Source organism: Dendrobates tinctorius, unplaced genomic scaffold, assembly GCF_039654945.1.
Source record: "Dendrobates tinctorius isolate UK_male_01 unplaced genomic scaffold, ASM3965494v1 ptg000235l, whole genome shotgun sequence".
NCBI lineage: Eukaryota > Metazoa > Chordata > Amphibia > Anura > Dendrobatidae > Dendrobates > Dendrobates tinctorius.
The window spans coordinates 3,064,715-3,077,810 of record NW_027361902.1 but is presented as its reverse complement, the minus strand read 5'-3'; the positions used below and the strand labels follow the sequence as shown (position 1 = coordinate 3,077,810).

Below are 13,096 nucleotides of genomic sequence, written 5' to 3'. Positions count from 1 at the left end.
CAGATCTCATGTGTATAACGGCAGTTATGGTGATATTAATATTGTCTTTTTTTAATTAATGAGCAGTATTGTAGTATTCGTTCACTATGTTGTGGTAATATGTGGTCTGGTCATGGTGTGGTGGTATTTGTTCCTTCTATGTGCTATTATTTGGTCACTATGTGGTGGTAATATATGTGATCTGGTCACGGTGTGGCGGTATTTGTTCAATGTATGTGCTATTATTGTTCACTATATGGTGGGAATGTATGATTCGGTCATGGTGCGGTGGTATTTGTTCCTTGTTTGTGATATTATTGGTCATTTTAAAAATGGAAAAATAAAAATATACCTAAATTGTATTGAATATTTTAACAAATGTTTAGTAAGTTACAGTAGATAGGATTACTACCGATAGGACTTGCAAGTGTGAGGACCTTTGACTTGGGTTGCGAACTTGCATATATTGGCCATAATATGAACTAATACCTCACTTATTTATGTGTTTTTTGCACTTTATCTTTCAGGGTGCAGCTGGGCCCTTTTGGCTCTGTAAACTGTGGTGTCTGTGCACACAGGATGCATTTTGGATAGCACTGGGCAGCCCGCCTAATCTAAGAGTATGGGCGTCACCAATAGGCTGTGAGCCAGATGCTCTGCATCACCTGTATGTGAACAATGCCACATACAGACTATTTTTGTGCATTAATATGCCAAGCAACCGCCCCCTCCATGGATTGGCAGGCTGAGAGTGGTTGTCTCATTGGCATTTTTGTACCTGTGTTAAGTGGGCCCACTGCATCCCGCTAGTGCATTTCTTTGGTGGCCTGGGCAGGTAGACATCTCTGCCTTTTTTTCTGCTGCGATTTAAAGTTACAGTAGAGTAGGGCCCGGCCAAAAGAGTCTACCTTGTCGTGGTGGCGGATTAAAAATTCTTTTGCCAAAACAAAAGCTGCTGGCTATGTATGTGGTGATGGGAACTGGAAAAGTGTGATTGGTGAGGATATGGTGCAGAAGTGGAGTTTTTTCAAGAGAGAGCGGTGGGACTGTGGACAGATCGAGGGGTGGAGGCGGGGCTGGGGTGGAGCCTGGCCGACTCTCAAGGGGGCCCCAAACATTTCGCTAGTATGGGGCCCCGAAATTCCTAGTGACAGCCCTGTGTGCAGCAGCTGGCCAGACTAAAATATAAATGCCTGTGATGAGGATTCAGGGTCTCATACAAAGAGCAGAGCCAGACAATGAAGCTGTAAAACATCTCCCCGGATACAGTTGTCTCACCTGCATGATCTCTTTTTCTTTCTTGCTTCCCAGTTTCGCCCAGCCGCAGTAAAGCTCGTCTGCTGCAAATCAAAGAAACCGCTAAATAACCACAGGGGGAAGTATTGTATTGGATCGCAGCTGCCAGTGATGACCGTAGGGGGCAGTATTGTATCAGGTCACAGTTACCAGTGATGACCACAGGGGGCAGTATTGTATCAGGTCACAATCACCAGTGATGACCACAGGGGGCAGTATTGTATCAGGTCACAGTCACCAGTGATGACCACAGGGGGCAGTATTGTATCAGGTCACAGTTACTAGTAATGACCACAGGAGGCAGTATTGTATCAGGTCACAGTTACCAGTGATGACCACAGGGGGCAGTATTGTATCAGGTCACAGTTACCAGTGATGACCACAGGGGGCAGTATTGTTTCAGATCACAGTTACCAGTGATGACCACAGGAGGCAGTATTGTATCAGGTCACAGTTACCAGTGATGACCACAGGGGGCAGTATTGTATCAGGTCACAGTTACCAGTGATGACCACAGGGGGCAGTATTGTATCAGATCACAGTTACCAGTGATGACCACAGGGGGCAGTATTGTATCAGGTCACAGTTACCAGTGATGACCACAGGGGGCAGTATTGTATCAGATCACAGTTACCGGTGATGACCACAGGGGACAGTATTGTATCAGATCACAGTTACCAGTGCTGACCATAGGGGGCAGTATTGTATCAGGTCACAGTCACCAGTGATGACCATGGGGGCAGTATTGTATCAGGTCACAGTCACCAGTGATGACCACAGGGGGCAGTATTGTATCAGGTCACAGTCACCAGTGATGACCACAGGAGGCAGTATTATATCTGATCACAGTTATCAGTGATGACCACAGGGGGCAGTATTGTATCAGGTCACAGTTACCGGTGATGACCACAGGGGGCAGTATTGTATCAGGTCACAGTTACCAGTGATGACCTAAGGGGGCAGTATTGTATCAGGTCACAGTCACCAGTGATGACCACAGGGGGCAGTATTGTATCGGATCACAGTTACCAGTGATGACCACAGGGGGCAGTATTGTATTGGATCACAGTTACCAGAGATGACTAGCTTGTAATGCTTCCCTAATCTAGTTAGGTTACCTAACCACTTAGTGTAGGGACACACAGGGTGACTTAATATTGGGGGACACATCTGGTGACCTAATAGAGGGGGACACACCGGGTGATTTACTAGGGGGAGACACACCGGATGACCTAATAGAGGGGGACACAGAGGGTGACCTAATAGTGGGACACACACCGGGTGAAGAGTCTTGAGGAGATCATTTGCATATTCCCAGTGCCTTCTGGGATAAGTGAAGAGTCTCCGCGAGCTCAACGATCACTGGGTTTTGGCCGTTGCAGCTGAAAAGAGGAAATCGGAGAAACCAGGGGAAGAGTCTTGAGGAGATCATTTGCATATTCCCAGTGCCTTCTGGGATAAGTGAAGAGTCTCCGCGAGCTCAACGATCACTGGGTTTTGGCCGTTGCAGCTGAAAAGAGGAAATCGGAGAAACCAGGGGAAGAGTCTTGAGGAGATCATTTGCATATTCCCAGTGCCTTCTGGGATAAGTGAAGAGTCTCCGCGAGCTCAACGATCACTGGGTTTTGGCCGTTGCAGCTGAAAAGAGGAAATCGGAGAAACCAGGGGAAGAGTCTTGAGGAGATCATTTGCATATTCCCAGTGCCTTCTGGGATAAGTGAAGAGTCTCCGCGAGCTCAACGATCACTGGGTTTTGGCCGTTGCAGCTGAAAAGAGGAAATCGGAGAAACCAGGGGAAGAGTCTTGAGGAGATCATTTGCATATTCCCAGTGCCTTCTGGGATAAGTGAAGAGTCTCCGCGAGCTCAACGATCACTGAATTTTGGCTCATCTTTCATCTTTTTAAGAAATCTCAAGATGGAAGAGGCCAGGAGCCATTTGGTGAGCTGCATTTCTTGCTACATGTTCACAGATTTACCAGTGGAAAAGCCAAACTTCACATGCCACAAATGCAAGCTTGTGACCCTGTTGGAGGAAAAGTTGCAAAATCTCGAAGAGAGGTTAGCTACGTTGAAGATCATTAAGGAAGGTGAAGAGTTCTTGGACAGAGCAGAATTATCTCTTCATGTTACAGAAAGAGAAGAAATTCGAAGTGCACCTGAAGAAACAGAGGAATGGAGACATGTGACCCAGAGAAGCAGGAGGATCAGGAGGCAGTCAGCACCCATACTGCTCAGAAACCAGTACCAGGCTCTCACGCAGGAAAATGATGAAGAAATACATCAGGATAAGACTTTGCCAACTAACAGCAACCTTGTACGCCTTCAGAGTCCTCCTGGATGGAGAAAGAAAAATGTTGTGAAGAAGAAACGGAGAGTGGTGGTCATGGGGGATTCCCTGTTGAGAGGAACAGAGGCCGCTATCTGCAGACCGGATATAACTTCAAGAGAAATGTGCTGTCTTCCAGGTGCAAAAATTAAAGATGTGTCTGACAGGATATCAGGACTCTTCAGACCTACAGATGACTACCCATTCCTGCTACTACATGTGGGGACAAATGACACCGCAAGAAACGACCTGGAAACCATCTGCAGAGACTTTGAAGACTTAGGCAAGAAAGTGAAAGAACTGGGAGCGCAGGTGGTCTTCTCTTCCATCCTCCCAGTGGATGGCCATGGAACAAGGAGGTGGAATAAGATTCTGCAGGTGAACAACTGGCTACGTCGATGGTGCCGTCAGCAACGATTTGGATTTCTGGATCACGGAGTGAACTACTTATACGATGGACTACTTGCTAGAGATGGGGTGCACCTTACGAAGACTGGAAAGCATGTATTTGGAAGTCGCCTTGCTACACTTGTAAGGAGAGCTTTAAACTAGAACAACATGGGAAGGGAAGCAAAAGACCAGAAAAAGCCATACACCTGACAAATGCTACTGAGAACTCTGCTATTAGAAGTGGAAAGGAAGAACAAAGACGAAAGAATCTAATTAAAAAAAATATTGGCGAAAGAGAAACCAATCACAAACTAAAATGTTTCTATACTAATGCACAAAGCATGGGCAACAAACAAGGAGAATTGGAACTACTAACACAGGAAAAGAAATATGATGTCATTGGAATCACTGAAACTTGGTGGGACAATACACATGATTGGAATACAAGACTAGAAGGATACAACTTATTTGCAAGAAACAGACTTGATAAACGAGGAGGGGGTGTTGCATTGTATGTTAGAAACGCGTATATCTGCACAGAGATTGAAGCTTCAGAGACTGGGAGTTCTGTGGAAACTGTTTGGGTAAGAATACAAGGACAGAACAATGGAAAGGACACCATTGTAGGCATTTACTACAGGCCGCCTGTGCAAGCTGAAGATATGGATGAACTCTTTATGCATCAAATGGCCAAGTTCTCCAAAAAATATGACATAGTTGTCATGGGAGATTTCAACTATCCAGACATTTGTTGGGAATCTCTCTCAGGCAAAACTAACAGGTCAAGGAAATTCTTATCCTCTCTTGCTGACAACTTTATCTTCCAAAAGGTAAAGGAGAAAACAAGGGGAACTGCTACCTTGGATCTAATCCTTATAAACAGGGAGGAAATGGTTGAGGAGGTAAAAGTGGCTGGGACCCTAGGAGGTAGCGACCATGCTATTTTAGAATTTTGGATAACTAGAGGCGGAAGACCTGTGAAGACTCAGACGTCAAGGTTAGATTTCAGAAAGGCAGATTTTAAGGGATTCAGAAAGAGAATTGGAGGGATCCAATGGCTGGATATCCTTAAAGACAAAAATGTCCAGGAAGGATGGGAAATCTTGAAAAATGAAATTCTCAAAGCACAGTTGTTAACAATTCCGAAAAGAGGGAAGAATAGGAAGCATTTAAGGAAACCAGGATGGATGAACACAGAACTTAAGCACATGCTAAAAAGGAAGCAAAAAATGTTTATAAAATGGAAAGAAGGAGGCATATCTAAAGAAGAATATAATGCTGTCTGCAGAACCTGCAAGGCACAAATCAGATTATCTAAAGCTGAAAATGAATTGAGGCTTGCAAGAGATGTCAAAAGCAATAATAAAGGATTTTGGGGATATGTCAAAAGTAAAAGAAAAGTCAAAGATGCTATAGGATTTTTACAGGATGAAAATGATGAAATGGTAAGACAGGATGTTGAGAAGGCTGAACTTTTAAATTCCTATTTTGCATCTGTTTTCTCTCAGAAAGGAAATGTAACATCAACTGTTATTCACTGTCCTATTAAGGGAATAGAAGAATCCAGGATATCTATAAACAGAAAGATAGTGAGGAAACACTTAGCTAACCTAAATGTATTCAAGTCTCCAGGTCCAGATGAATTACACCCCAGAGTACTGAAGGAGATAGCAGAAGAAATTTTTGAACCCCTCTCCATAATCTTTGAAAATTCTTGGAGAACAGGAGAAGTGCCAGAAGACTGGAGAAGAGCAAATGTTGTTCCTATCTTCAAAAAGGGGAAGAAGGTGGACCCAGGCAACTATAGGCCGGTGAGTCTGACTTCTATACCAGGAAAGATCTTTGAACAAATTATTAAACAACATGTATGTCAATACCTGGATAAGAATGAAGTGATTAAACAGAGTCAGCATGGGTTTGTAACTAATAAGTCATGTCAGACTAATTTAATTTCCTTCTATGATGGTATTACTGATTGGGTGGATCAAGGAAATGCTGTAGATATAGTATATCTTGACTTCAGCAAAGCATTTGACAAAGTCTCTCATACAATCCTTATTGAAAAAATGACTAAGTATGGAATGGACAAGGCAACTGTTAGGTGGATTCATAACTGGCTTAGTGATCGGACCCAAAGAGTGGTCGTAAATGGCTGCACATCTAGTTGGAAGAATGTCTCAAGTGGGGTACCACAGGGCTCTGTCCTGGGCCCTGTATTGTTCAACATCTTTATCAACGATTTAGATGAAGGAATTGAGGGTAAACTGATTAAATTTGCTGATGACACAAAGCTAGGAGGGATAGCTAATACTAGAGAAGAGAGAGAGAGGATTCAAAAAGATTTAAATAAACTGGAGCAGTGGGCAGCAACTAACAGAATGGTTTTTAACAGGGAGAAATGCAAAGTACTACATCTGGGCAATAAAAATGAAAAAAGCATATATAGAATGGGAGGAATAGGGCTAAGTGACAGCACATGTGAAAAAGACTTGGGTATACTAATAGATCACAGACTGAATATGAGTCAACAGTGTGATGCAGCAGCAAAAAAGGCAAATGCAATTCTAGGATGTATTAACAGAAGCATACAGTCTAGATCACGTGAAGTAATTATTTCCCTCTACTCCTCTTTGGTCAGACCTCATCTGGAATATTGTGTCCAATTTTGGGCACCACATTTTAAAAAAGACATCAACAAACTGGAGCAAGTTCAGAAAAGAGCGACCAGAATGGTGACCGGTCTGCAAACCCTGTCTTATGAGGAAAGGTTGCAGGATTTGGGAATGTTTAGTTTGCAAAAGAGAAGACTGAGAGGAGACTTAATAGCTGTCTACAAATATCTAAAGGGCTGTCACATTGTAGAAGGATCAACTTTATTCTCATTTGCACAAGGAAAGACTAGAAGCAATGGGATGAAGCTGAATGGGAGGAGACACAGATTAGATATTAGAAAAAACTTTTTGACAGTTAGAGTGATCAATGAGTGGAACAGGCTGCCACGAGAAGTGGTGAGTTCTCCTTCAATGGAAGTCTTCAAACAGAGGCTGGACAGACATCTAACTGGGATGATTTAGCGAATCCTGCTTTGAGCAGGGGGTTGGACCAGATGGCCCAGGAGGTCCCTTCCAACTCTACGATTCTATGATACTTCTATGAGGGGGAGACACACTGAGTGACTTAATAGTGGGGGAAACACCAGATGACCTACGAGGGGGAGACATACCGGGTGACCTAATAGTGGGGGACACACCGGGTGATCGACGAGGGGGAGACACAATGGGTGACGTAATAGAGGGGGACACACCGGGTGACCTATGAGGGGGAGACACACTGGGTGACCTAATAGTGGGGGACACACCGGGTGATCGACGAGGGGGAGACACAATGGGTGACCTAATAGTGAGGGACACACCGGGTGACCTATGAGGGGGAGACACACTGGGTAACCTAATAGTGGGGGACACACCGGGTGATCTACGAGGGGGAGACACAATGGGTGACCTAATAGAGGGGGACACACCGGGTGATCTACGAGGGGGAGACACAATGGGTGACCTAATAGAGGGGGACACACCGGGTGACCTATGAGGGGGAACCCTAGCTGTTACCTGCTTATTGGTGGCAGGGTGAGGACGGTTCTTCTACGCCCCGGGTCACAGTCGTGCAGCACCTGCAGCTCTCTCTTCATCTGGATATCACAGTAATAATTCAGAACATCGACGGCTGTCACATCGTCTTCTAGGCGTTCCTGCGGCTTCTCTCGTCTTGATCTGTTACCCCCCTGTAAGGCGCAGATTGCACTCACATCACATGACCTTAGAGACAGAGCTTCTTAGTGACAGCTCAGGGGTCACAGGCCCTGCGGTCTGAAGAAGTCTAGCACTGACACACAGTCTGAAGACATCGGAGACCGTCAGCTCAGGGGTCACAGGCCCTGGGGTCTGAAGAAGTCTAGCACTGACACACAGTCTGAAGACATCGGAGATCTTCAGCTCAGGGGTCACAGGCCCTGGGGTCTGATGAAGTCTAGTACTGACACACAATCTCAGGACATCGGAGACCGTCAGCTCAGGGGTCACAGGGCCTGGGGTCTGATGAAGTCTAGCACTGACACACAGTCTGAAGACATCGGAGATCTTCAGCTCAGGGGTCACAGGCCCTGGGGTCTGATGAAGTCTACCACTGACACACAATCTCAGGACATCGGAGACCGTCAGCTCAGGGGTCACAGGCCCTGGGGTCTGATGAAGTCTAGCACTGACACACAGTCTGAAGACATAGGAGACCGTCAGCTCAGGGGTCACAGGCCCTGGGGTCGGATGAAGTCTAGCACTGACACACAGTCTGAAGACATAGGAGACCGTCAGCTCAGGGGTCACAGGCCCTGGGGTCTGATGAAGTCTAGCACTGACACACAATCTGAGGACATCGGAGACCGTCAGCTCAGGGGTCACAGCCCCTGGGGTCTGATGAAGTCTAGCACTGACACACAATCTGAGGACATCGGAGACCGTCAGCTCAGGGGTCACAGGCCCAGGGGTCTGAAGAAGTCTAGCACTGACACACAGTCTGAAGGCATCGGAGATCTTCAGCTCAGGGGTCACAGGCCCTGGGGTCTGATGAAGTTTAGCACTGACACACAATCTGAGGACATCGGAGACCATCAGCTCAGGGGTCACAGGGCCTGGGGTCTGATGAAGTCTAGCACTGACACACAGTCTGAAGACATAGGAGACCGTCAGCTCAGGGGTCACAGGCCCTGGGGTCTGATGAAGTCTAGCACTGACACACAATCTGAGGACATCGGAGACCGTCAGCTCAGGGGTCACAGCCCCTGGGGTCTGATGAAGTCTAGCACTGACACACAGTCTGAAGACATCGGAGATCTTCAGCTCAGGGGTCACAGGGCCTGGGGTCTGATGAAGTCTAGCACTGGCACACAATCTGAGGACATCGGAGACCGTCAGCTCAGGGGTCACAGGCCCTGGGGTCTGATGAAGTCTACCACTGACACACAATCTAAGGACATCGGAGACAGTCAGCTCAGGGGTCACAGGCCCTGGGGTCTGATGAAGTCTAGCACTGACACACAATCTGAGGACATCGGAGACCGTCAGCTCAGGGGTCACAGGCCCTGGGGTCTGATGAAGTCTAGCACTGACACACAATCTGAGGACATCGGAGACCGTCAGCTCAGGGGTCACAGGCCCTGGGGTCTGATGAAGTCTAGCACTGACACACAGTCTGAAGACATCGGAGATCTTCAGCTCAGGGGTCACAGGCCCTGGGGTCTGATGAAGTCTAGCACTGACACACAATCTGAGGACATCGGAGACCGTCAGCTCAGGGGTCACAGCCCCTGGGGTCAGATGAAGTCTAGCACTGACACACAATCTGAGGACATCGGAGACCGTCAGCTCAGGGGTCACAGGCCCTGGGGTCTGATGAAGTCTAGCTCTGACACACAATCTGAGGACATCGGAGAACGTCAGCCGGAAGCAGATGAGAAATGAAGGGTACAAAATAGGGAACAAACGGGCTGGAACTAGGAAGATCCACAAGTACTATGAGACTAAACAGAAAGACAAGGTCAACACATGATATCAGTACAGAGTGGACCGGAAGTAAGAAGAACCACAAGTTCCAGGAGGGTAAGCAGATGAATGAGGTCAGGACAGGCGATAACTGCAGACAATGGACCTGTACCAGGAAGAACAACCAGTACCAGGGGGCTAAACTGGAGCATGAGGCGAGGACATGATAACAGTACAGTGAACAGACCAGAATCAGGAAGAACCACATGTACCAGGAGACCTAGCAGAAGGACGAGATCAGGAGACGATATTAGTAATGGCCCAAAGTCAGAAAGCACCACAAGTACCAGGAAGCTAAACAGATGAACACAAGGCACAGAAGTCCTCCAGATCCTGAATATGTACAATACTGTGCAAAAAATGTAGGAGGTGTGGAAAAAATGCTGCTAAATTATAAAGTGTTTATAAAGAAGGGTTAATAATTTTATCAATAAAATACAAAATGACTGAAGAGAAAGTAGATCTCCTCAGCATCCGGTGATAGTGATCATCATTGTCATATGTAATGTAGGGATGCTACTCACTTGGGGGGTCGGGAGGAGCAGGAAGCGTTTCCATGTAAAGGTCCAGGAAGGTTTATTGCTGCTTCATCCACAAGCAAAGGAGAAATAACCGGCCTTCAGGGCAAGCAAAGCAAAGGAAACCGTTCTGTGGACCAAGTCTCTCGTCAGCCGATCCTGGTCACACAGGCTGGATCACATCCAGTACACTGGCTCAATCTGGAGGCCTTCTGCTGTGGCGCCCCTGAGGCTCGGTCGCCACAGAGGTACTGCACCTTCTCCTAAGGTGTAGTGCCTCACCATCCAGGTAAGGTGGGAACTCCCTGCCACACTCCAACACCTGCATCCCACACACAGGATAGTTCAGCAGGGACACATTGCAGCTTTAGGCTCGGGGTGTAGAAGGAGCACCCTTCGTGGAGCCCTGCTTCGTAACACGAGATGTGCTGGGAGGTGGGTGGAGTTAGTATAAAAGAAAGGGGAAAGATAGAATTACAGGTCAGTCGGAGAAGGACCAGTCTGGGGTGAGTCCCAGAGGAGAGAGAGAAAGTCACTCGGACAGGAGTGAGAGGTCCCTGGAAGTGGGGATGGAGGAGGGAGTTCTGCAGCTGCCTCAGTGACCTGAGCCAGCTGGCACGGGAAAGGAACAAGAAGGAGAGATGTAGAACTGTAACCTGCATTTCCATAAGAGAGAGAAAGACAAGTACGGAACGAAGTAGAGAGAGAACAGAGAGGAGGAGTGGGTTGGATAGGAACCCTGCCTATAGGTTCTCAGCGCACGGCCGGGGCCCGGTCCCCGAGGTTGTATGGACACTTATGGTTCTGCAGCAGACACCGGTGGAGTAGTTGGCTGTAAATGCACTGCTCCCAACCAAGACTTGGGACACAACAGTGAAATGGATAGGGAAGGGAGTCCCCGAAGCAGGCTACAGCTGTCTGCCATACACGTGAGAGAGTTGTTAGGAACATCTGACAGGAGGAACTTCAGAGAACCACGGTACTGGAGCTCTTCACGCCAATAGGCGCAATAGAGGAGTCGTTCAGGAAAGACTCATGTTGGAGGGGTGCTGGCGGGGAGAGCCCTATCTTGCCTGGAGGTTGGCTGTGCCTCTGTCCCGGAGGACACGGTACCGAAGCGGGCACCTGTGTGCACTAGCTGCAAGCTCTGGTGTCTTCCATTCATTCCCGCACCAGCACCGCTACATCTGGGTATCAACATCCGCCCCATTCTGTGCCTCTACTCATCCATTGCACCTACACTGCCCTGGGACTACAGCTCCACCTGTGGGGAGCTATACCATCTTAGCTGCATCACACCATCAGTCCCAGTGGATCTGCAAGCAGTGTTGGCTTACCATCTTACTTGCCAAACACCACAGGTGGCATCACAAACTTTACATTACAAACAAACGTCACCGCCATTGACATTGGGGCCCAGGGCCACGTACCGGGTCACCGCTGCTGTGACACCACATCCCCCTGACACCGGCCCGGTACTGAGTACCCCCACAGCCCTGGGTGAAGCGAGGGCGACCCAATTTTGGCGTCACGAACAGGATGACGAGACCCGAAGCCATCAGGTTCTGTGTGCCTGAAATTTGTGAGACTTTGAACTTTTGAAAATGTGCAGAAGACCTGATTTGATAGATTGTAAAATGGACATTAAAAATGGCCGCTGGCGCGGAGAAGAAGGGCGTGAAGAGATGGGAGGTCCTAGGAAAAGACTGCGAAGAGTATTGGGCCTCCCCTGCCTGAATTACTATGTGACAGCGACATGGCCCACCCCCCTGAGGGGTTCGTATACTGGCTTGGTATGGAGGCGCTGGAAGAAGACGCCGCCCCCCGGAAGGAGGGGCAGGAGAAGCCAGTGGCGGGAAAGGGGCCGAGGCAGGAAGAAGAACGAAAGAACGCCATTTTGAAGAGTGAGGGAAGGAGGCCTGCGGAGCGCGGGGAAGCAGAGCTCCCTAGCGCCATGGCTGACGGCTCCAACCCTGACTCCAGAGTGAGTTGCCAGCAATTGGAGGAAGAGATAGCCAAACTGACTACCCGCCTGCAGCTGAGGCAGGAGGTCTTGAGGGGGCTGAGACGGCAGCGCGCCCCGGCCGGGCCTACGCCAGCGGCACCCGTTAAACCGGCTACTGCTGCACTGGACTGTCCTCCGGCAGCGTTAATATTCACATCCATGCTGTCCGTGCAGCTGAGTGCCGCTGGCCAGAAGAGAATATCGAAGGACCCGGGAGTTAGGACCGTGCTCCCGCTCGGACCTGTCGCGGCCGCGCAGGTCCCTACTGCAACCCCCGCGGACCCGGAGCTGTCATCTGCTCCACCACCGCCAACACCCGGACCCACCATTCCGGAAGATGTCCCCGCAACGCCCCACTGCTTCGGGCCTGAAATGGAACCGGAGCACCGCCAGGAGGTTCCAGGTAGGACTGCAGGCCCTGCGCATGGGAAGGCCCTGGGGTGCGCGCCCGTAGTGGCGGCGGGACAGGTCGTGTTGGACCTCATTTGGGACCGGGATGCTGGGCCCAAGGGAGAGACACCTGAACCCCTTACGGTGGTACCGCGAGCCCCAGTGGGTGACAGCAGGTCCCGGGAGGAGAAGGAGAAGACCGAGGCCCATTGTCGGGCTACGTTACGGCAGCTGGCAGCCGAATATAGAGAGCGGGAGCAACGGAAGATGTCGGTGCTGGGCCGTGATTTAAACCAGAAAGAGACGGCCTGTGCTGGTCAACTTGGTCCCTGGGATGCAGCCGGTTGGGGACAGGTCCTGAATGTGAATCGGGAGAGGGGTTTTGGCTTTATCGCGGACCCCAAACGGATCAGTGACCTGTTCTTCAATCGGCGGGACGTGGAGCCCCATCTGAGACGGGGGCACCCAGACAGGGACCTGCAGCCCGGGGAGTACGTGACGTTCACTCGGCATGAAGGACTAAGGGGGTGGTATGCCCTGAACATCCGCCGCATCCCCAAAGAATTCATCGGTCGGTACCTGCCGAGCTCACCAGTT

At 49.0% G+C, this 13,096-nt stretch overlaps 1 protein-coding gene across 1 annotated transcript in view; it reads right to left on the bottom strand.

Annotated features, from left to right (window-relative positions):
- Window positions 1-13,096, bottom strand: part of WDR97 (WD repeat domain 97) — an 850,927-nt gene that overhangs the window by 61,092 nt on the left and 776,739 nt on the right. Inside the window, exons 19-20 of the mRNA XM_073556560.1 lie at window positions 7,601-7,773; window positions 1,258-1,319 (exon numbers count right to left, since the gene is read on the bottom strand). Coding sequence (XP_073412661.1) covers window positions 1,258-1,319; window positions 7,601-7,773 — 235 coding nt within the window. The remainder of the gene's footprint in view (window positions 1-1,257; window positions 1,320-7,600; window positions 7,774-13,096) is intronic.